The sequence below is a fragment of the Cyprinodon tularosa genome, unplaced genomic scaffold (assembly GCF_016077235.1).
Source record: "Cyprinodon tularosa strain WSP-4 unplaced genomic scaffold, ASM1607723v1 ctg416, whole genome shotgun sequence".
In the NCBI taxonomy this organism is placed as follows: Eukaryota; Metazoa; Chordata; class Actinopteri; order Cyprinodontiformes; family Cyprinodontidae; genus Cyprinodon; species Cyprinodon tularosa.
In genome coordinates this window covers 228,994-253,269 of record NW_024039137.1, presented here as the reverse complement: position 1 = coordinate 253,269, position 24,276 = coordinate 228,994, and the positions used below count along the sequence as shown (strand labels likewise).

General features: G+C 37.6%; 1 protein-coding gene across 1 annotated transcript; it reads right to left on the bottom strand.

Moving 5' to 3' along the window:
• Window positions 1–2,445: 2,445 nt before the first annotated feature.
• Window positions 2,446–24,136, bottom strand: LOC119792241 (speckle type BTB/POZ protein). Its single transcript, XM_038298804.1, has 10 exons — window positions 23,978–24,136; window positions 11,671–11,882; window positions 11,463–11,584; window positions 11,059–11,210; window positions 10,819–10,946; window positions 10,547–10,724; window positions 6,865–6,920; window positions 6,095–6,217; window positions 4,954–5,096; window positions 2,446–4,288 (listed from the first exon to the last, which is right to left on the bottom strand). Exons 2-10 carry the CDS (start codon window positions 11,746–11,748, stop codon window positions 4,144–4,146), a joined length of 1,125 nt encoding a protein of 374 aa, XP_038154732.1. The 5' UTR covers window positions 11,749–11,882; window positions 23,978–24,136; the 3' UTR covers window positions 2,446–4,143.
• Between the last annotated feature and the right edge of the window lie 140 nt (window positions 24,137–24,276).

The following is a 24,276-nucleotide window of genomic DNA, read 5'->3' as shown; positions in this document are numbered from 1 at the left end:
CATTAATACTTACGTTTCTTAACAATCCAATAGAGTGTATTTGTATGTTGCAGCAATGCAGAAAAAATGTTGGAAATGTCCTTGGGCCGAGGTCAGTTGCGACATCCTTTATAAATAATCATTTAAATTCTTTATGCATCAAACTAATTTCAGGAATAAAGATACAAAACACAAACAGCAGTTCTTTAATGGTAATTTTGCTTAAATAACACATGAGTAGAAGTGCGGTAGCTCTGCAATGCTTTAGGTGATGATGCACGTTCTTTTGTGCCCTCCTTAATAGGTTAATGATTCACTCTTTAGGGTATTTTGGTTCTTGTTCCACCTCAGTGTATGACTAGTTGAATTAATCCAAAGATTTTGCTTGATTAAAATAAATTTCTAACGTAAAAATTTTCCTTTTTTTCTCTTTACATAGAGCATAGTTGGTTTGATTAATTCTGTTCCTTGAATAAATTGAAGTCTTTAAAATGCCTTGTGTTTACTTAGATCACACTGTCTAACACAAATTATTTTGATGATGTGCAAAAAGCAAAAATAACTTAAGAGCTATTTAAATAATAAATACATTTTACAGCACTATAATCTATAGCAAGCATCCCCAAACTCGGTCCTCAAGGACCCCTGTCCTGCAGGTTTTAGAGGTTTCTCTGCTTCAGCACAGCTGGTTATAATGATTGCAGTAGACCAAAAGCCTGTTAATCAGCTTTCAATTAAAAACCTGCTTGCGACAACTTAACCCAAAGGTTTATTTTAACATAAACCACTGCACCAATGTTTCAAATTTTGAAAAGCTTCATATACAGGAAGAAAGCTAAAAAGACACAAATGACAGATATATTTTAACAATTATTTAACTGAATTCACAAACTTGGTTTTAGCAGGGAACAAAACAAATCAGCTTTAAAGCCATCTGAACCAATAATTGGTGAGCCAAGGCCTTAGTTTTATTTTGAGGAATTCAATGCCTTTTAAGACTTTTTAAGGACCCACGGGAACCATGTTTATAGAGAGGATTTCTAGATGCAGAAAAGGGCAGGAGGGGATCTGATTTTGGGAGCAGTGGTTTTCTCTCTGCCTTTTGCAGATGATGTGATTCTGCTTGCTCCCTCCTGTCAAGACCTACAGCATGCCCTTATGTGGTTCGCAGCCGAATGTGAAGTGGCCGGGATGAGAATAAGCTCCTCCAAGTCCGAGGCCATGGTTCTCAACCAGAGAAGAGTTCCTTCCTCAAGTGCAGTAAAGCCACATCTCCTCCACATCAAGAGGAATCAGCTGGCGTGGCTCGGACACCTTTGTCGGATGCCCCATGGTTTCCTTCCTTGGAAGGAGTTCCACATACATCCCTCCGGGAGGATGCCCTGCGTACGATCCTTGACTTGCCTGAGAGCACTGAAGGCTTCCCTCAACAGAGCTGGAAGAGATTTCTGTGCAGAGAAAAGTCTGGGAGCCTCAGCTGAGATTGCTGCCTAAAGAACCTGATTCCCGGATAAAATGACAAGAACTAGTACGAATTAGTAAAAATAGATAAACACTAAGAACAGCTATGTTTATTTAAACACTGTTGTAGGAAATGGGGGAACAAATTGGAAAAGATGTGAAATAACTTTAAAAGATTAGAGGATAAATATGAATATGTAACAATTTATCAATTAAAACTGAATAAAAAAATAAACATCTCTGAATTAATCATGTAAACCCAACAGCTAATAGAGCTTGGCCATTGTATGGGAAGCCAAGTAAACATCTTTACGTTGGAGAGGACTGGTTTTCCTTCCTAACCTACCACTGCTTCTACTTGGAAACATTTCTACAACAGGAAAGAGGTAAATAGACAAGCAGAGAGAAGCGTGAGCTGGGTTGAAAGAATAATCTTACAACCCAGCTCAAAGAAAGGAAAAAGTTACGGCTGTAAAACGTGATTGAATTGTTTTCTCATATTCTCCTCCACCTCTCTAATCGGTAAGCCATCACATTTTACAAGTCGGGATATAAATATCCACAGTGATCAGGGGGAAAAGAAGGTAAACTAAACTAAATTCTTGGATCTCTTTTTCAGAAGAGACAAAGCAACTGTTTGGAAACAGTAGAACAAGGGATTGCTCACTCCATACAGACCAATCAGACATATGCAGAAGGGAAGTAACAATAATAGTCCATTCATCTATAGAGGACCTGTTAGTTTTTCAAATCTGAATACGTTTACCCAAATTAAAGTCTGGAATCCCCCCAATTTCTTAGTGTGAGATTAAGATTTTGGAAAGAGATAAATTCACTTTTCTGCATCTATAAACAAAGGAGGAGCAACAAAAGCCAAGGTTATATATTCTTTTTCCTAAGCTCTGCATTTGTGAAGGCTGCCATATAACTCAAGAAAAATGTGAAAATGTTATTTCATATAAAAAAAATATATAAAAAAAAATTCAAGACAAGGTCAGGACCACATTCAATACAAAATAGTTGTGGTTTATTTTTCTGGGAACAAAAAATGGCAACAGCTAAGTGTCACTTCTCAAAATCAGAAATATCTACAGGAAAAGAAACAACGGTTCCTTCTATCATTACCCTTTTCCATCAGGTTGAAATGATAACTTCAAATGTAGAGTCAGGGTTAAAAACTTAAAAAAAAATACAAGAAAAAGTACAACCCCTTAAATTCTAGGGTTTTACTTATTTTGTACATATTTAGCATTATTGGGTTTTAATTCATATTAACAAACCTTTTCCATTTTGGCATCATATTTGTTAAATAAATAATGGTTTGGTTTAAATAATTTCAGAACCTGGTAAACAATAAAACCCAAGAACTGACAGAGGGTGTACTTTCTTTTTACAATGACTGTATTCTGTGGTTCAAGACGTTTACTTTGTCTACAATTGATATATTCTGAACATTAAAACGTGTTCATTGCAATTTCATTTCCCTTTAGTCTTTAGGCTGCAAAGAAAAATCTTGTCTGGTCTTTCAGTTTGACAGCTGAAAATGCTCTCGCTCCAAAAACACAAGTGTCTGTACATGTTCCTATGGAAGCAAAAATAAAACGGCTCTGAGGGAAAACGAAGGAAATCTGAGAACATCGACATGTCTGGCTGAACCCCTTCCTGGAGGTTTTCCTCTCCTGATGGGGTAGTTTGGACATTTTCTTGTCCCTTCATGGGTAAGGACACACAAGCACAAATTCCCCCAAGAACGAAATCCAGTTGTGCGTTACTATTATCTCTTTACTTATGCTTCGTTTTTCCTGCCAGCTAAGAAAGTAAAAAGGACCAAGGTGAAGCTCGGACAGTTCTATGCAGGCGTACATGTGTGGTTTTTGTCACTTGCTGATAGATCTTCTTAAAGGGAACTTTGTGGTGGTGGTCCAGCTGGGTTTAAAAGTCCATGAAGCTCGCTTCATTGTGTGCTTGCCTACAGTATTTCTAGGTTACTGCTGGTTAAGAGTCGGCAAGGGCTGATTTGTGGCATTAGTGCAACTTTTCCAAGTTTTAATGGGAAGGTTTTGTTTATTTCTTTGCATCCCATGTCTTCGTCTTGACTAGCCCTTGGTTGTCTTCCTTGGGGTGAGGCTTCTAGTTTGTAACTGAAGCCCTCAATCACAGGCCAGTGGTTCCTTTAGTTTGGAAGGGGCTTACTGGATTCCTGTTTTATAATAAAACAGACATTTTTAAAAAATCTTTGCCACTGTACTCAAAAACTCAAAGTTTTGAGCCAGTTGGTGATGGCCGGGTTTGTGTGTCCGCTCTTCATCGGAAATAGACTCCAAAGTAGGAACTAGTGGGACTTCCAAGGACACACGGAGAAAGAGAAGAACGTCAGAACTCACTAAGCCAGAGCCGAGGAGTAAGAGGACAAGGTGCGGCGGGTTTTATTGTAAACAGCAAAGATCCACTTCACAATCCCAGGTTTCTTTCTTTTCCTCCTCCTTCTTCTTTCCTCCATCTTTAAAAAGACTACATACAGCAGGTTCTGGGTGGGCCAGGAGGGGAAGGGTCAGGGAGGCTCTAGGTAGTGTTGTAGGTAACAGCGAGGAGAACGGTTATCCCTGTGTGTCTGGGAGCAGGGGCAGACTTGGGTGTTACTGCTTCTGTGTGTGTATATGTGTGCGAATAAGAGTGTGTATTGATGCTCTTTGCGAGAGGCTGTTAGGACTGTTTGAGGCGCTTACGAGGGGGTCCGAGGAAGGGGCACTGTGCGGAGGCCAAGGAGCGGTAAGCTTCAGCCACCAGGTGTGGATGAGATGCAACCATAGACTTCCAGCCAGCTGTTTCCATCACTTCTGCTGCATGGCTGGAGGAGAGACAGAGAGACGCCAAACAATTTTAGTTTTTCTCTTCAGCCCATATTAATGCAAAAATATCCTGCAGCTCATCAAAAACCACTCAGTTCCACCTATGGTGGAAAATATAGCTTTTTTTATGCATCAGTACAAAGTTCTGACCAAATTTATTGATGCAACTATCGAGGAAAGGGTATTGCATTTCTCCATTACATTTTGTCTTTTTATGTCCAAAGTAAATAGCAGTAAATCAAATACATTTTTGACCCATCATCTTCTCCATCCTACACAAAGTCTGTGTGAGCTAGAAGTCTGCAAAGACACGTGATAAGAGTCATTATCACACATCCGTCTGAGGCAACCGAGGAGGTGTCAACAGGCCTAGTGAGAAGTCAGTGTGCCCTGATCCTTCAGGAACATCCGGCCTCCTTTAATAATACCAAACCCACTAGTTCATCGTTACACGTATTAAATTATATCAGTAACTCTGACAAAGACACCGAAGGATGAGTTTCCGATGTGAGACTGGGTAGTGGTAGAGTTGACGATGAATGAAGGAGAAACGAGATGAAACCAACTGACAAACTAGAGAACATGGTGGACCTGTGAGTCCCCATGGAGGTGCTGGACGCCCAATTACATGTGACGAAAGGCTCCTTTCTGTGTGTGAACTCACTAGTTGATGAAATCGACTGCCTGCGTTTTGAGCTGGTCGGCGCTGTGCAGATCGGCCAGGATGAGGATCTCAGCAGCGTTTTCCACGGACAGACTGGTGCACAGAGCGTCTTCACACATGACCTTTAGTCTCTCCAAAGCGTACTGAAAGACAGGGACAACATGTCACTCATTCTTTCAGCTGACTTTTATTTTATGGTGATCAAATATAGTCAAACATCTAAGAAAACAAGTGGTGATTCGTTAGTTTTATATTAATAAATAAACATTTAGCATCAGCCTAAGAGATGCAGCCTCTAGCTGATGACATAAGGGTGAGGCAAATAATCTCTTTAAATGTCTATGTGGTTTGTATGTCTGTCCACTTAACATTGTATTCCAAACAAAATGGTTTAATATTTAAAAAAAAATTAAAGCATGTAGCTTTCATTAAATAACACTCATTTTGAAAAATCTGTAGAAATGTACTGTTGTCAAGTTGTTTCCCCCCCACCCAACTTGTTTTATGCAAGAAAGAGCTTAAAAACAGTTTTTCCACCTATAAATACAAATGAAATCTAGATTCATAAATATTAAATCCTGCCTTTTAAGGAGGCAACCATTGCATGTTCAGCTGCTAATGATGGAGCCTGTCTGTCTTGATATGAAAACATTCAATAACGGTATTGATTATGATCAACCTAAAGCCACACCCAACAATTTTTCTCTTAAGTTATCCTATTATTCCAACGCTCTTTGGGAGTTTTAGCATCTTAGCTGCTAAACATATAAATAAAGGGTGTTTATTTATTAGCAGTGTAGAAACTCACCGAATATTTCACCAAAGCCAATTCTGTCTGATATCGCACACAAAAATTTACTTTAATTAAGATTAAAGGCTTAACTTACTGTGCAGCTCTGGTATACAAACACATTGAAATGAGACCCTAATTAGTTGAAACCTATCTACTATGTATTTTTACATGTTTTAATTGGTATATCTAAAATATTTCACACAAGAAATATTTTCCAATGTGTTTTTAAGGTATGTAATAAAATGTTAGCAGTAAAACCTCTTCTAATAGCACACAGAACAAGAGAAGAATACTTGCTGCTGAAATTCCTTAATTCCAATATATATTGTATCTGTGTTCCTTAAGTACCTTATCGGCTGCTGCAAGCAGGTCGTCAGCCATCTTGTCCAAGTTTGGAGCCTTGTCTGTGTAAATGAAGCACATCATTTCCTTGAAAACTTCTGGCTCTACGTCGTTGATCTCCACACGATTCTGAAGGAGGAAAAACAGATTTATAACAGTTTGTAATCTGTGCAACAGCCTGTGTAATCAGGTTGTAAGAACATCACAAAGGAATTTTCTTAGTATTTTTGGATGTGGAACCACAGAATAGAATCCTGCTTTAGATCTGAAATTTATGTTGTGCATCTAAGCTTCCTGCATGGTTTCATGTTTTATTCAACATGGGAAGAACAATATATAAACACACATACATATGTGTTTGTGTGTTTTGAAATGTAAGAAGAAAAATAAAAAACATCAGCATTGCTGTAATTGCATTTCTCAGTCAAAAGTGGACAACGGATGGGGAGAAAAAGCAATTCTCTGTTTCCACATTTCTGACAGTGAGGGATGAGTCCTGACCCCAGAGTGCAGCAGGACAATTGCATCTGGCTTCCACTGTCATCTAGTTTCAGCAAACACCTTTGTGTTGCAGCTGTTCGATGGCACCCAATCCTTCACTTGTATTTATTTATGTTGTGAGCGATGGCAACCAAAGTAATATTCCTTGTTTGTTCAACAAACTTGGTGATTAAATTTGATTCTACATCTGACTTACTTGACAAAAAGAAAGACATACAGTAATCAGGGAACAAAACTGATTTATTTCTGATATTACTTTGGGGGTGGAAACTCACCTTTTTGCTTTCTTCCATCTCGTGCTCAAACATGGCGCTAAATACAGGCGAACGTGCTAAAATGGGAGGAAAAAAAATCAGTACGTGAAGTTTGTATTTGTGGTTTTTAGTAAACGTCATAAGTAAAATGGTAACTTACTTTTACCCATGCTGTATTTCTCACATGCAACATTTTTAGACTATTTTTCTAGAAAGGATGTTTTACACACGTGGACGCAATTGTTGCAACCCACAATGGTCACAGATACAAATTGAATCTGACAAAAGTAATAATGCAAAGACATTCTCTAATGATGAACAAAAGAAATTCAGATATTGCATTTAAACCAAGCTTCAACAGAATGATTTTAAACTATAAACTAATGGAAAAGACCTGAACAAACAGATGATACACCTAGAAAAAACTGATAATGTAACCAAAGGGACACGTTAAATCAAGGTGTGTCTGGTGACATGGTGAGTACCACACTCAACATGGACCAAAAGAAGCAAAAGAAAGAGTTGTCTCAGTTGATTAGAAATAAATTCATTAACAAGCATTAAAAATGTAAAGGCCATTAGACCATCTCCAAGTAGCTTAATGTCCAAGCCAACCTCCCTGGAAGAGGAAAAATTATGACAAATCAGAGACATAATATGAACGGTAACAAATTGTCATGGTTTTGGTTCTGTTTAAGTCTTCTTTTTGAGTTTTCATTGGTTTATTTCCATTTTGAGTTGTTTTTAGTTGTAACCAACCAGAGGGGGTAAACTCAGGTTTCAGTTCTCAAAAACCCAAAATATAGCACTTCCTTCCCGCTATCATCTCAACCCCCACCCCCATGCAGGGGACAAAAACATCTTGCCTGGTCAGCCAGACAGACAATGGACCCTAATGACCCCCGTTCAGAGACATAGACCAGTATCAGATATTGCAGGATAACAAATAACCCAAACGACCCCCCCATTGGTTCGATTTGCATGTTTTCGAAGCCAAAACAAGTTTTTGGGCTACTATATAAACTGTGAACTCAGTGCTAATTCTGACATTTTTAATTGAAAAAGCTTCCTGGATGGGAAGCGAAACGTCTTGAAACTTGGAAACAAAGTCCAGTTGATTGTTTGTTTTTGTTTTGTTTTTTATCCAAATTACTTTTTTTGGAGTTTTTGGTTGTATTTGAGTTCTTATGTATTTGTTGTTTACTCTCTGTGTGGGTCTCCTCCTAGCTCCCTTCTAGAGTCTTCTGTTCACACCTGTTCTTTGTCTGCTAATTAGCTCCCTCATTGTTTCTGTCTCCCATATATGCACCTCCTGTTCAGTTACTCGTTGCTGGTTCCTCTTCGTTTCTTGGCTCTTCGTGTGTTTTCACTGATGGCCCCTGTTTTTTGGTTGACTGTATTTTGTGTTTGGACCTTGCTTCTTTTGCCTCAAATCGTGCATTAAATCTGCAAGAAACCACCTCAGCTTCAGTCTCTGCATTTGGATCTTCTAGAAACCTCCACACAACCTGACACAAGCGAACACAGGAAAACTTCTAAAGACTTTAAAGAGCAGATTTCAGGTTAGAGGCTCACTTTTATCACAGTTCAGTTCAAAATCTGTGATAAATTGGTTTTTAACTCAAAATTTATTTGAACTATTTAGGATTTTTGTGTTGATTTTGTAAGAAAATTTCAATTTCGTGTTAAAAACAGTCATGTAGAGAGCCTGTTTACTGCTTACATTTAAAGCAGTGAACCATGGATAACAATGCTAATTTGGACTTTAAGTGTGTACAACTACACATATGCTGGAGCACAACCCTATAGTTATGAGCCTGTTGCATAGCCAAGAGAGCAGAGAGAGAACAGGGGGAAGAATTAACTAATTGCTGTTTTGGAAAAATAGCGTCACTTCTGACTTTTCCTCAGAGGCATTTTCCTCACAACAGTTTAGTCCTGCAGCTTACTACTATTTTTCTGACCCACAGAAGTAATTCTGGGAGATTTTGCACTGTGATCTGATGCTGCAATGGTAAGCAGTGAGAAACACCAGCTGACGGTAGGGCAATGTCCATTAATTTTAGTGAACTGCAAGAGAAAATAAATCTGGTTTTCTTCCCTTTATTCAGTTTCTTCAGCATTTATAGTGATCCCACTCACAGTTCCCAATCAGCCATCCAACAGGGTGTACCAGATGTCCTGTTCACTGAGGCGTGAACCGTGAACTAGGGCTAGAACACCCTTGGTACCTTAGTCCCTCTGAGGGAACAAGTTTCATTCATTTCAGCTTCAATCAGCAGAGGTTGCAGCTCCCGAAAAGGCAAAATTTGACCATGTTTATGATTAATTAACTCAAACTTCTCCCAAACTTACTTACACGTCCACTCTGCCCAATAACTACTTCTGTCTTTATATAATGTGTCCATTCTCAGCCGGTTGTCTCAACCAAATGTTTTTTATGGCTTCATAATTAGAACAAAGATTATTAATTCAATTCCTTTAAACCTTTTGCTATGGTCAGGTTTAGAGCCTGCATAATATCAGTGAAAATCTAATGAAGCTGGTATTTGCCAAGAATAATTATAAAAAAAAAATAGTGGATGGAAAAAATGAGGTAGAAATTGATACATCAACAAGAGAGAGAACCAGAGCTTTAAGAGGACGGTGAAGTAAAGTTCATTCAAGAGTTTGGAGGAGATTATCACAGTGTAAACAGTAGCTCTATAGAAGAACCTATCCAGAGACGTAAATCAGTAGCTTGGTCACAATACTATATGTATATAAATAAATCTGTCATAATATGATTTCAAAATCAACCAAATCACAAGTTTTCGATTCATATGATGCAATATAATCTGCCCAACTTACACACTTATTTATCTTTAAAGGCTAAATCAGAAGACAACTCTGCTATGATTTGATTATTTCACTGCTGAGCTCTTATAGGCGATTAAATCAAAAGCATTTTTTTTCTAATTTTAACACAAAATAATATTAATAATACATCACCTGTTTACTAGGGCCTCTTTACTTATGAGTTTCAAAATAATGATGCATCTCACAAAGATGTGGATTGTTAATAGATCAAAGTATCGATGTGGACTGATGTATTGTTACACCCCATTCAGGACCAAGGATACAACTTTTTTCTCTTGTTTCAAGCCACTTCTGAATGCAGAACCTCATGGCAAGAGTTAAAACACAGATTTGTTCTGTTTTCCACTTTCCTCTTTTGAATAGAAGTAAATGCAGCCTTTAATTTGGTAACTCAGGTCCCAAAATGTGGGGGAAAGAGGGGAAAGAATCCAAGTTTCCTGAGGTGTTTTTTCACAGTCGGGGATGATTTGTGGAGCCATACCAGCTGCTGCAGCAGGTCCACCATGTTTGATCTGATCTAACGTCTGTGAAGACCTGTACCAGATTTTTTCTACTTCCTACATCTCTCTGTTGTCAAGCTTATGAAGATATTGACTTCATCTCTTTCTGTAGGCTGACATTTTTTAATTAAAAACCCTTTTTATTGCTCTCATGTAATGTTCTAGTTTGGGGGAAAATTTTTCTAACTTCAAGTGAAAATGATCATCATTAATAGAAATTAAATCCTAAACCATCTCATTCTCTCTGTATTAAATCCATTTGTTTCAATTTTAGAATTAAACTACTGACCTTTTTGACAATACTTCAATAACAATGAGATGCCTCTGTTTATGGACCGACTTACCTGCAAGTATGGCTTTATGTGCCTGAAACTCCTGCCCAGCCACACAGAGGGAGCAATCTGTGAAGCGAGAGTTCTCCCAGAGGCCACCCAGCTCGTCAGCTAGCCGGCAGTCAGGTACCTTCACCATGTTCATGGTGTTCTGACCAGATATGTTGACAGAGTCCTGCACAACACTCACCTGAGAAAAATAAAGACACTTAAATACAACAAAACTGCTCTGTGATGAATGATACTGAAAAACAGAAATTATGGGCGAGGAGGGGGGCAGGTACCTCACAAAAGAGTGTCAGCTTATCGTCAGGTAAAAGTCCATTTGCCTCATCGAGGAGGAAATCTCTCCGGATGAATTTTTTAAAACCCCAATCTTTTCCCTGGACAAAGCGATATGCCCTCTGGCTTTCTGCAGTGAGAAAGAGATTTAGAGAATAAGAAATAGTATAAAATAAAAGACGTAAGGTCTTAAAAGGGCAATAATGTCTTTATAATGTCTTCCGGTTATAGGCTTTGCCTACCCATGGCTTTGGTCTCCTCTCCCTTGGCGTTGAGGATGGAGAACTTGAACTTTGCTCGCACCTCCGCTTTGGGACAGCTCACCAGCAGGAGGTACAAAGAAAGGTAATCTTTGCTTTCCTCGTCCAGGCCTTTGGGATTCACTCGCAAACACCTGATATCAAATAAATACGCAGTTAGAATCTTGTGTTGTGTATTGGTGCTTTAAAAGCGTTCTTGATAAGGATATGGTGGAGAGTTGTGTCATTATGATGTAGCAACAGTGCCTTTCAGGAGCCTTCATTGTCCTGGGTTTTGTCATTTTGGAAGGTGGAGTTGAAAAGTATAAAGAACATGTTTAATTTGCTGCCTAACAAACATGTCTTCACCCTCTGCTCTGTGTTTTAAAACAGGTTATTTGACTCACCATTTCAGTTTGTCGTTGGCCCCAGAAGAGAAGGTGGAACTCTTGATGACCTCGCCCATCTCCTCTCGACAGAAGCTGAAGTTGTTGATGGTCCACATGTAGGAAAACTTCACCACTTTGATCTTTTATAGTAACAAAGCACATAGCAAGGTTAGAATTACTTTACAAAGCTGAAATTAGTCACTTCTGACACCTAAAGTCATGTTACCTGTGTGTAGCACCAGCTCTCAGCAACTGGCCCACTGGACATCTCAGCGGGGGGAGGGGGACTCGGGACCCTTGACATTGCCAGCGTGACAGAGGATGATGCCGGACTAGAGAGTGAAGAGGAGGAGTTGGAATGTAGCCCTTCCAAAAAGTCAATGTTCGTCCCTCATGTCCATCTGCATCAGGGAACCCCAGCTGGAAGCAGGCTGTCCTCTTCAAACAGACACAGATCAATAGTCAGTCATTCACAGGCAGTGCATCTTTCATTAAGATAATAATGAATTTCTGTTGTAGCATTAGATAAACTTTCGCTGTCCCACTGGAGAGCAACAGTTGATCTGCGGTCCTGGGTTTTTTTTTTTTAAGATCAATTGGCGAATAAGTGTCAAGAGTTTAACTATAAACAAACAAGGAATTAGAAAAGTTTAAACGCAGGTTGCTAAATCTAGGTTTAACCTGCATACTGGAAAAAAAGTATTAAATTAGGACAAATGGATCATGATCAATCAATTATTGAAATAATTATCAACTAAATTAGTAATCGATTAATCGTTAACTGGAGTATACGCTCTAAAACATGCTTTTAGTTGACAGAGCAACGTACTTACAGCAGTATTTATACAAAGATTGTAAAAAAAAAATATATATATATATATATATTTAAACATTTTGCATTAAAAAAATTGTCTGTCAGTATGCTTTATTCATAACTCCCCAAGTCGAAAACTGTAAATTTCACCTCGTTTAATTTCATAAAAAATCTTATTTAGAGAATCTTTGGCAATCTGCTTATTACTCGATTAATCAAACTGTAATCGACAGATTAATCGTTTTGAAAAATAATCATTAGTAGCAGCCCTATATTAAATAGAAAATAAAACATGAATTTGATTAAGCAATGAGCAACAAAACCCAACAGCGTTAAGGTAATAATATAACCTTTTCAGAAAGTAACACTTAACTCTTCTAAACTGGAGTTAGATTCGAGCATTAACTAATGAATGTGGCCGTAGATTATGATCATATTTCACTGGGCAGGAAACTGTTTAAGAGTGATAAATAGTTGCGTGTAAAAGGACAAGAGGAGAAAATTCACTGCAAGCAGAGCAAAACACACACCACACAAAGCTCACCTTAATAATCATATATTAAGTTTATTAAGAGATGAATAGTCTAAATGGAGGAATAAGCAAACCAATTTAGATCAGTTCTGACAGATTCTGAACTCAGGTCTCTAAAATTCAATAAAAGCATTTAAAACTGCTTATGTTTGTGTAAATGTGACTGAAAGTGATGGTTGGAGTCGGCTGATTGCTCCTAAGAAATAAATCAACACAGAAAAGAGCTGAAAAGACAATGTATATATTAGGGGTGGGTATTGCCAAAGAAGTCACGATTCGATTCGAATCACGATTCACAGGCCACGATGCGATTCTATCACGATGCATCACGATACTTGAATTATTGCGATGCATTGCAATATTTTCTCCTCCATGTTTTGTTTTTGAATGACTCGGCGCAGTATCCCGCGGCCGGAAAAATGCTTGTGACACAAGGCAGCGGGCGTCAACACATCCGCAGAGACATCTGCTGGACTGGAAGTTGTATTCCACTTGTTTTTGGCTGATGTTCGCCAACCATTCATGCAATTTTGTTTATTAATTTTTTTAAATTAATAATCGATACTTGGCGTCAAGAATCGATGCAGTAGATCACGGAAATTAGAATCACGATGCATCATCATGACGATTATTTTGCAGACCCCTAGTATATATCTATACTTTGGTACTATACTCTGTATTTTTGACCCAACCTTTATATAACATACAGGGTCTATTGATAAGGATATCGACACTGATCACCCAATAGTTTAAAGTCAGATATTAAAATCAGGATCACAGCGAATTGATCCCTTTCCTGATTTTTTTTTTTAAATAGTGAAACTAAATACAACTAAGTGAATAACTTTTAATTTTTCACCAGCTGAGATGGAGAGTAAAGACGATTGGGGAAGAAAGCAAAGAGGAAGAAGATGAAAGGCAAAAGTGATCTTAGAGCAAAATGAAAAATCAAGAGGGGAATGTAGGATGGAACACCATCTGTGGAACCATTCGCCAAAATAGATTGATAGAAAAAGAGGTTAGAGACAAAAGGAAACCAAAGAAAGGTATGAAAGTGAATCAAATACAGAACTGTGTCTAGATCACAGTAGTGAGAATGTGTTCCGCATTGAAAAGTTGGGCTTCCAGACAGAACAGAGTTAAAAGGGTTAAGCTTCATCTATTATTACTGTATATCCACAACTCTTACAGCAGCAGAAGCAAATCGTAAACTAAAACGTTGTTCATCTTATTTTTTGATGGTACATCCTGGTCGAGGAGAGCAAATTTCATTTAACAACCTGCTACCAACACCTGCAGATTTATTTATTTTTAATCAAACAATATTTAACAACGCAACCTAAGCATGGCATGTTTAGCATACTGGGAAAACAGTTCCATGATTCTAAAACAAAAAAATTAATAAAGATTTTTTTTTAAAATCGTTTTGCAGAAAAGGAAGAACACATAAAAGCTGATTCAGAAAGAAATTAGAGAGCAGAACTGTTTTTTTTTTTGTTTTTTTTTGCAGAAAGGGAAGAAAACACTTGACTGCCAGAGCATAAAACCATTTTTTTTCATATGGCACATAAAAAGAATCCTTCACAGAATTAAGAATGCTTCAGACTTGCAAGGAGAATTTAAAGAGAAAATGTTAAGCTTGCTTTCCTGTCACGGTCTTTCCTGTTAGAAGTTTGCAACCTTTCCAAACTTTTACAAAAACACGGTAAGGTAAAACTAATAAAGTTAGGTACACGGCACAAGTATTGATTTGTCACACACACTACAATCAAACCCTGTGAAAAAAAGCCATCTTTTATGGTTAGACTTTACATCCAAAAGCAAAGTACAGCCCCATCTCAAGGTCAGTTATTCTTTATTAGGGCTGGGTATTTTCGCCAAAGTCCTGAATCAATTCGATTTTGATTCATACAGTTCTAAATCAATTCAATCTGTTTTTACATTAATGAAAGTGGTTCAACTGTGTTTCAGAAAACTCATGTATTTAGTTTTTTCCCCGTCACATTAAACACAAAGTGCAAACTTGTAAATCAGACAGTTTAAACATGAGATGCGAACAAAACTGTCTCAAAAGTCCAAACTTGTTTGTGAAAAGTAAAAAAGTGAAGCCTCACGAGCAAGCAGACGTGACACAGCAGACATTCATGAGCTGCATTATCTTCAATGCACAAACCATATTTGCAGCGTTGTCTGTAACAACTAAAGGGGGTTTGCTGGTCAGCCCCCATTTGTTAATGTCTTCAGTCAACCTATTGGCTATATTTGCAGCTGTCTGGCTTGAAGTAATCTTGAGTGCATCTTTCCTGCTTATTTGAATGTGAACGCCACGTGGGTGACTATAAAATTAATAAATCTCATTCCCTAGACTTCGATTTTGCAAAAATGTACAGGAATCGATCCAAAATCGATTAAATCGATTTTTTTATATAGCCCTAGTCTTTCTGAAATCTGACCTCTATTTAGGGAGCCAGCTTATCCATTTTGTCCTGATAAACTTCCACTTCATGCATGTAAACAAATCCTTTCCTTACCAACTATAATATTATATATGGCAATAATTTTATCATGTGTGTAAAATCAGAAATGGATAATACCAAAATCTCTACATTACAGAAAGAAGAACATCTGATCATCAATTTGTTTTCTATAAAACATATAGATGATTGGTTTTGACTAGGGCTGCAACTAATTTTATTTAACTAATGTGTTTATTTATTATTTTTCAAAATGATTAATCTGTAGATTATTTTATAGATATAGCGATTAATAATTGGATAGCAAAAGGCTCTTTAAAGATGATTTTTCATTAAATTAAACCTGGTGAAACAAAAACGTCTGGATAGAGCATATTGACACACGAAAACATTTTTTTATCTGAATTGCACAATATTTATATATTTTCATACAGCTTTGGTATAAATACTGCTCTAAGTGGGTTGCTCTTGTCAGCTAAAGTCATGTGTTAGAGTCTCAATACTCCAGTTAGCGATTCATCGATTACTAAATTAGTTGACGATTATTTGAATAATCGATTAATCACGATTAATCCAATAAGTTCTTTCAGCCCTAGTTCTGACCAATAAGGGTTTTTCTTAAGCTAATTGACTGACCTCCTGCAGATATAGTTTAATAGAGAATTATAACATTTCCTCACAGTGGACAAGAGGGCAAATATGCTCAGAAGAAAACTGAAGCATGGTTGATATGAAAGAGTGCTAGCCTCAGATTAAGAGCTAGTTTTCACCCCCTTGATAATTTGACATATAAACATAGTATACTGTGTTATTACACATTCAGGTTTCCTTTTAAATAATAATAATAGATAAGGACTCCTTGTTCCGCAAAAGTAAAACAGTGCACTTTAGCCACTAGGGGCGCAATAGTGGATAAAACTTCCAGGTTTATCCACTTTGGAGCAGCAGGTTAAAGTAATAGTGGAGGATTCTATGACATTTTTTTATATAAACTGCCCTCTCCAAAAAAATAAAATAAAATGCACATGTACAACCCTGCACTCCCTCCCGAGATGGACAGCCTATTAAATGCATGTTGGAGCGCGCAATTAACAATTAGGAGAGTCACTTGGAAATGGTATTCATCAATATACTTATTCAGTAGAACCAATGTCCTGTATTTATAGAACCATTATTTATCCTGCATGTGCTGCTATTGCACTTCTGCACTTCTCCTAAACTGCATTTTGTTGCCTTGTACATGTGCAATGACAATAAAGTTGAATCTAATCTAATCAAAAAAAAAAAAAAAGAACATCCTCCACTATACCTTTAAGATGTCCTTGATCTACATGCAAAGACTAGGCCACACTCAGTCCACTAGATTAAATCCCATATCAGAGAACTAAATATGTCTGATCAGGTAAGGGACATATCTGTTATTGTATTTTTTTTTTTTTTTTTTTTTTTGCCTAAAAACAACTTTTACCTCACAGCTCTTGTGTTTAAGGGGAGCTCAGACTGCTGTAAAGCAGAGATCTGAGTCAATGGCTCATTCCCTAACCTTCAAGTTACAGAGGTGAGTTTTTGATGATAGCAGCCCGCACAGAGCACCAATATGCACCAAGCGCTGTATATTGACTTGAAAATAATCTACTCAATTCACTTCATCTGAGAATGGGTCGCAAGGGCAGCAGTCTCAGCAAAGACTCCCAGACTTCCCTCTCCACAGACACCTCCTCCAGCTCTGCTAGGGGAAACTCGAGGCACTCTCAGGCCAGCTGAGGGACACAATTCCACACAGACTACTTCATAAGTAGTCTGTGTGGAATTAGCCGATTTAAAGAAGGACCAGCCTGATTGATGACTGGCCGGTCAAGAATTCCAAGGATCAGCTTTTGCAATTAATCAGAGAAGGAGCAATATCTGGAAAACTGGATTGTTTTGGTACTTCGCTTACACCGACATGTTCTTGGCTGCTAAAACCTTTTTTTGGCTGAAAAATTACTATTTTAATACAAGAAGATTTAAAATACTACAGCAGATATTCCCACATTTTCTCAATAAAAAGTGCAAAAGAAAAAAAATCCCAAACCAACAGATAGATATATCAAAAATATATTTGGCGAAAGTCAATTTGCTGGTGCCACTGAAAGTGGTTCATTGCTTTAAAACACAATCGCAACCTCTACAGCTTTCAAGTAAAAGATAAGGAAGTGAAAAAAGGAATAAACATTAAAAACAGGTTATTCCGGTGGAGAGGAGAGTTTGTTTATATGAGAAAAAAGCCCAAACAGTTTCCATAAATGATTATGAAAAAAGACGATTCTAACGCTTAGGTAAATCTACAATGACGTTCACCCACTACTCCGACACAAGACGTGTTTATTAAGGACACTGAACAAAACCTGATTCTTTTGTTAAATATTGCAAAGCGTTTGTGGACGTTTCTCAAAAAGAAAGTGACAGTGAAACTAAAAAGATTTGCATACTACAGATAGAATCAATAAAATCCAGTTTTAAATGAGCAGGGCTACATTTCATGTTAAGATTGGTCCAGAAAACTTTCAAGATTTGCTACTGTTTTTGGAGCAAAGCCCATAACAACCAGATTCAGAAAGAGAAAAACCCAAAACTTCTGATCTGAAGGTAGAAAAAAAAAGAATCTAACAAGTAAAGAAATGTGAATTTTGAAAACATATTGGACAGAAAAATACAGTCATGTTCTTTTCATCGACATTTCACTCCCCTCACATGAGAAAGAAGAAATCAATCCCAGCTCTAAATTAAAGGCTGAAAGGATAAAGGCATTTCAGAGCGCAATTTCCAAGAGAGATGAAAAAATTGCAACCCTTGTCAAAGTGTCAGTGAACACAATGTCTGTTTCCAAAGCTTCGGTCTTTGAGGACTGCAGTAAGCAACAGTCAAACCTTAAAACTGTAATTGGTACAGGGGCCGGGGATCGATAGCAGCGAGCACGTTCGGTCTCAGTGGAAGCGATTTCATATTCTGCCCTTGGTCACGGCGCTTCTCCTTTCCTAAAAACTCAATCTCAGTGAAGTATGAACTATTGATTTTGCTACAGCGATCAGCTTGCCTTGGCAGCCCCACCCCCCTCCTGACTTTGTGTGGACCTACAATTACAGCGACCAGGCAAAAAAAAAAAAACAAATAAAACAGAAAAGCATTAGCAGCCAGCCTTCACCTCCTGTGTGTACTTCCAAACTTAAACCCTGCTCTTTTCACCACACATGGGAGGTTAAATGGAGGAACGACCCCAATGCATATCTAATGTGTCCAGTCACCTGGTTGGGACCAGCAGTAGTCCTCTCTCTGTTGACCTCCAAGGTTAAATACTCCTGCAGGACATTTCAAGCTCTATAGAAAAGTTTTTTTTCATCCTGTGTGTTACATTTAAGGGTTTACACAAGACTAAAATTACACCACGTATCTGCATCCTTTGTTTTTTGCACTAGAATATAAAATTCTGCATAATTTCAGGCTGAATCTTCTTATGTAAATATAGATTATTACAGCAATATATAATTAAAAATACACATGTATCTGGGCTCCACTTGGAACAAAATGTTATACAGTTGTCATATAACCACCTAAAATAACTGAAATCTTAATAGTTACGTCTGTTCCCCATTAAATTATTGGCGTTATTTCTAGTAAGAAACATAAATTGCGCTCGTAAGCCATCGCTTTAGGCAGTAGAGTGGGAAATGCTGGAAAAAAGAGGAAACCATATGTGTCAGACGGGCAACAGGCTGTAAATAATTAAACTTTATTAATCTCACATTGGAGAAATTAACCTCAATTTCAAATGCTTTCCAAAAAATCAATTATTAGCCATATACCCTAAAGAAGAATTCCTACTCTTTTGACTTTTGTGTCTGGGTAAATCTGTGTTTTAAATTAAGGTAGAAATGTTTATCTAACATTATCTGATCAAATCATCTATATCTGCATATATAGTTTCTACATAAGGAATAATGGCAAACTGCTAACTGGAGTTTTGCCTTTCTTTAAATAAGTGTTTCCTTCATGCCGCTCTCTAAAGTTTAAACTAACTGCTGTCATGTGGACCAGTTAAAATGAGAGGTGATCACTGCAGCTCCTCCAGAGGTAACCTGATCCTCTTGGCTGGTTCTCATTCTAATGCACATCTTGCTCAGTTTACATGGATGTAGATTTTCACACTTGATACTTACTTTCCCATGGGGTCAATCAATTAATTTGCATTAAATTCTAGATAAAGGATTAGAAAAAGCTCAATCGGATGTTTAACCCTGAAAAAAAACTCTTCCGCAGCGTTTTTTTTTTTTTTTTTTTGATTTTATGAAACAAGAGTGTCTAACCAATGAGAGAGCTGGTTACAGCTGAGGAGCAACTGTGATTGGTTTAACTGATTTCCTGTGCGCTCAGGGAACAGAAGGGTTACAGAAAAGATCAAAAGATTAAGTAAAAAGAAAATGCAACTGCAAAAAGTTGTATTTTGCCTTTTTAAAAGTGTTATTTGGAAAAGTATTCATAATCCATTTATTAATTGTGGATTTAAATATCCATTTAGCGATAGAATTTGAAAATACCTTTTTGAATTGCAGTACTTAGTGATGAATTAATAAATACATTTCCCCAATTCCTCTTTAATACTTTTCTTTATTTATTAGAAAACGCTTTTAAAATTGGATGATTTAACCTTTATTGTCATGTTTTTCCTATTCAGTGACTCCCCTGGTCCTCCATTAGGTGGACTGTATTTACTGATTATGTAAGGTTTTGAATGTTCACATGATGTTGTTTATTGAATTGCTTTTACTCCTTCATGCTGTGGAAACTGTGACGTTCTAAATTAAATTGCAAAATGACAGTGAAGATATCTCTGGATTCTGAATTACATTCAATGTAAGTTAGCAGAATAAATATCAATGGCTGAAATCTGCTTTATATTTGTATGATGGTTTATCTATCCCATAAGGTTTGTGTCTGTGACATAGCAAAATGTGGAAAAGAACACGCCTTAGATGCTGTACATATATTACCCTTTAGAATGATAAATCACAGCAATACAGTAGTCACTTCTTCCAGTCAATATTGATTTAAACTCCACCATCTATGACTCAAAGTAGGGTTGTTACTCTCTAGTCAACTTTACAACCTTTATCTCAGTACTCTAGTGCTACTAAAAAGAAAAATAATAAGTATTCTCTGACCATGAGTACATTTCTATAGAAGAATATGTAGAAAAAAAGAAAATAGATTTACATCTCAAAAAGAACCCTGCCATGAGTGAGAAATGAAATTATTGAAAACTTGTAAATAGAAAACCAAATTTTATTAAGTGTCAAAGCCTCAATCTGTTGCCCATACGCCACAACAGGCTGAGGTTAGGAGGGTTAAGGTGGACTAAAATATGTCGTTCTGAGTTAAGGGCTATTCATCACTATTTTATAAAAATACTCAACTGTTAAATTAGATCAATTGTTAAGCTGAGAGGCCAAAGCTGCAGTAAAACCAGACTGTTGTGTTTCTAAAAGAAGCAGGAAGATGAGATGAAAAACATGAGCCTTAGCACAACTTTTACACTATCTCAAAATACAGTTTACCCTGTTTTTGTATTATACTTGTATTATTTCACTTTACCTCCTTATATGCATAGACAAGTTCTGTTTAATCAAAGACTAAATTATGATTTTTAAGACATTAACTACGCTTAAGTTTACCAATTCTTCATCCAACAAGGCCCTGTGATAAAGTTGCCTGAAAGTCTAAAACCCAATTTAAAACTAGAAGTAAACTCAGTATAGAAATAATCAAAACCTCCAGAGCCAAAAAAATAACTTGAACAAAATAATTGTGGAATGTGTTACTACAGAATAACTACAGATAAGCAGTTTAAAAACACAAAATGGAGAAAATATAAATTAAAGTACTGGATAAAATATAAAATCCGGCACTCTCCTAAACTGCTGATTCGGCTTTTTGTTGTTTAAACTCAGCATGTATAGAAGACAGACTGGAAAACTCTGAAAAATACAACAACGTCAGGCTATATCAGCTGTAATACAAGACTGGTTATTAAGTTTAGACAGGAGGCTAAATCAAAAGAGATTCTAACAGCTTCCAAAGTGAGTTGAAATCTCACATGTAAAATCTAAAATAGGCACATTTCTTCAGTCCTGTCTTAGTGATTTAACCCAGTAGGAGCTTCGTATTGATCATGCTCAGAAAGCCATAGCTAAATAAAAAATATAGATATTATAGGAATTACATAGGGATTTAGGGATTAGGTCGGACGTTCAGACATAGCCATGAGGTCTTTGCTAAATGAACAAAAAAAAAGGTGGTGGCTTTAAAAAAAAATAGCCAGGAAATGTTTTATTTTGGCAAACGCCTCATTCGGAAGGCTATGTTGGAGAGGACAGTCTGGCTGGTTGAACCTTGGCTTAAGGAGGAGCAGTGTGTTTTTCATCCTGGCCGGGAAACATAGGACCAACTTTATAATCTCTGCAGGTTTCATAAAAATTTGCCCAACCGGTCTACATGGGCATGGCTGCCCACTGTCATCGCTCCTGTTCATAACCTTTATGGACAGGATTGTGCAGCCAAAGTCCAGAGGGGGTCTGGTTTACCGACCAGCAGATTTTGTTCTTACATTCTGCAGATTATGTAGTTCTGCTGGCAGGCTCGGACTGGTAATCTGTGATTCCAGGCATTTGCCCGACGGGCCGGTCCAAATTTCAGCGTAGGAGGGCCGGCATTACTTAAATCATACCGGCCACACTTACTCTCCAGCCGAAGCTCCTACCTGTGACAGTAACTTGCATGCAGTATATATAGGCCTTTCTTGTCATGCACATCCTTGTGAGGGTTGGCATATGGTGCAATTTTCTATATCTTCAAACTGTAAAATCCTTGCAACAAACTAAATTAGAAAAAAAACTAAAATGCTTTCTTTAAACCAAACTACAATGTTCCTCTTATATTTGACAAATTTATGCTTGAATATCTTGCAAAAATATGTCACGGTGCATGATGGGGTTTTGCATCTAAAGGCCAACGTTTCCGGTCCTACGTGTATTGTTGCCAGGTTGGGATGTTTCCCAATCTGGCAGTTAAGGATGGCCGTCTATGGGTAAAAAGATTTATGGCCTAAGAGATCCATAGACTTTGGTTCAAATTGGCAGAGATTTCGTATATCCAGGCGGTTTATGAACGGGACGCAGTGACATCTGGCAATCCTGCTGATGTGGTGAATGTGAACGTAACACGTGTCCGTGTTAATAACCAAAGCCAAGTCTTGGTGATGATTGTCGTGTGATGCTTAACGATAGATCCACAATGTGTATACGTAATGTGTTTCACATTTGAGACGCACGCATTTGACTGGGCCGGTGTGCACGGAAAAATGCCAGGGCCGAAAATTCTTCCCAGTCCGAGCCTGTCTGCTGGTACCTTCCTGACAAGACCAACAGAACTGTGGTGGTTTGCAGCACAGTGGGAACCACCCGGGATGAGAATCAGCTCCTCCAAGTCAGAGGCCATGGTTCTCGATCGGAAAAAGGTGGCTTGTCCTCTTCAGGTTTGAGTGTTTAATGACCCCAGGTGGTGGTGAGTCCAGTTCTTGTGTCAACATTTATAAGGAAGGAAATGTTACCTTTTAGGCTCAAAAGGGGGGGAAGTAACTATCTGAACCAGCTGGGGTTTTGGGTACAAAAGTGTGATTCTAAGGCTGAGTTGGAGATTACTGTGTGTGAACCTCCCAGATTGTGTAGCTAAATTCGATCTTTAAAATACACAAAGGATGTTTGTGAAGAAGAGATGAAAAACCATACATTCCTACCTCAAATGGAGGAGTTCAAGTATCTTGGGGTCCTGTTCACTAGTGAGGGGAGTATGGATCAGTGTGGCTGCTGCTGCCATGATACAGGTTTATGAATTAGTAGATTCAGCTTTTTTTAAATATCACCAATAGATAACAGAGTAGATCTATCTACATAATAAAGGTGATAAACTGATAGCTGTGCTTCAGTGTATTTAGTGATTCATACTAAAATTTAACATACTATCTTCCTAGAACCATTAAACCTGATAGCAGCAGAACGAGTCAGTTATTTAGAAGCTTTGTTAGAAATTACTCAAGATGTAAAACACTATCATTCAAGCCCTAACATAAACCAATAATAAACACATAAAGATGGAGTTTTATAATGTATATAAAATGGCAGGAAGTCTCATTTCTGATATATAACATGAACCTCAGGCGCAACTTACATGAAAACTAATATTTTATGTATGAAGTTGAAATGAAAGTTAGCCTTGTGACGTTTTAAATTGAAACATACTTTGTAGTGAGTTATTGTAGGCGGAGCAGGTAGTTAACTGCCAACAACACACACTGCCTATACCCTTAACCCCGATTTAAAACACCAACGAGGACTAAGGGAGCAATTAAAATATAAATCTAATCAGAAAAGACGGTGTTTAACACTGTTAAAACTACACAAATCCTATCTATAATCCATCGTGATCTAACGGTAACATGGCAGCTAATTCCATCGAGCTAGTCTGTTAGCCTCACTCCAGTAGCAGCTAACCCGAACTAAACAAATAAGCTGGGGATTTGGCCACAGAATCAAATAGGTACGATTAATAGTCTTCAACGTTTGATTGAACGCCATAACCCATAATGTAATTTGCTTGGGGGCTCATGTGTAGAAAAACTCACCGTTTTTGGAGGATCCAATTAGAACGTTTGCCGACCGGGGTTTTCTGTTGTTGTTAGCTAGTGATTCTACAACTGGCAGCCCTCCATAGTAGCGTAGAAAAATAGCGCATCCTGCTGACTGGGAGAAAAAATACACCCCAGTTTCACATGAGAATGCAGTCTTCTTCTGTGATGTTTAATGGCGGTTGGCAAACAGTTTAAAAGCGCACTACTGCCACCTACTGGAATGGATTGTGGAACAAAATGACAGTATACTAACAAATAAATAATTCCACGTTTCTTCCCGGTGTTATACCGAG

Excerpts from the sequence above, each read along its gene's own strand:
- LOC119792241 (XM_038298804.1), bottom strand. The coding sequence starts at position 11,748 with ATGTCAAGGGTCCCGAGTCCCCCTCCCCCCGCTGAGATGTCCAGTGGG. Across the intron at positions 6,218-6,864 it reads AGATGGAAGAAAGCAAAAAG|AATCGTGTGGAGATCAACGA; the intron begins GTGAGTTTCCAC and ends TTCCTCCTTCAG. Across the intron at positions 4,289-4,953 it reads GCAGTCGATTTCATCAACTA|CCATGCAGCAGAAGTGATGG; the intron begins GTGAGTTCACAC and ends TCTCTCCTCCAG.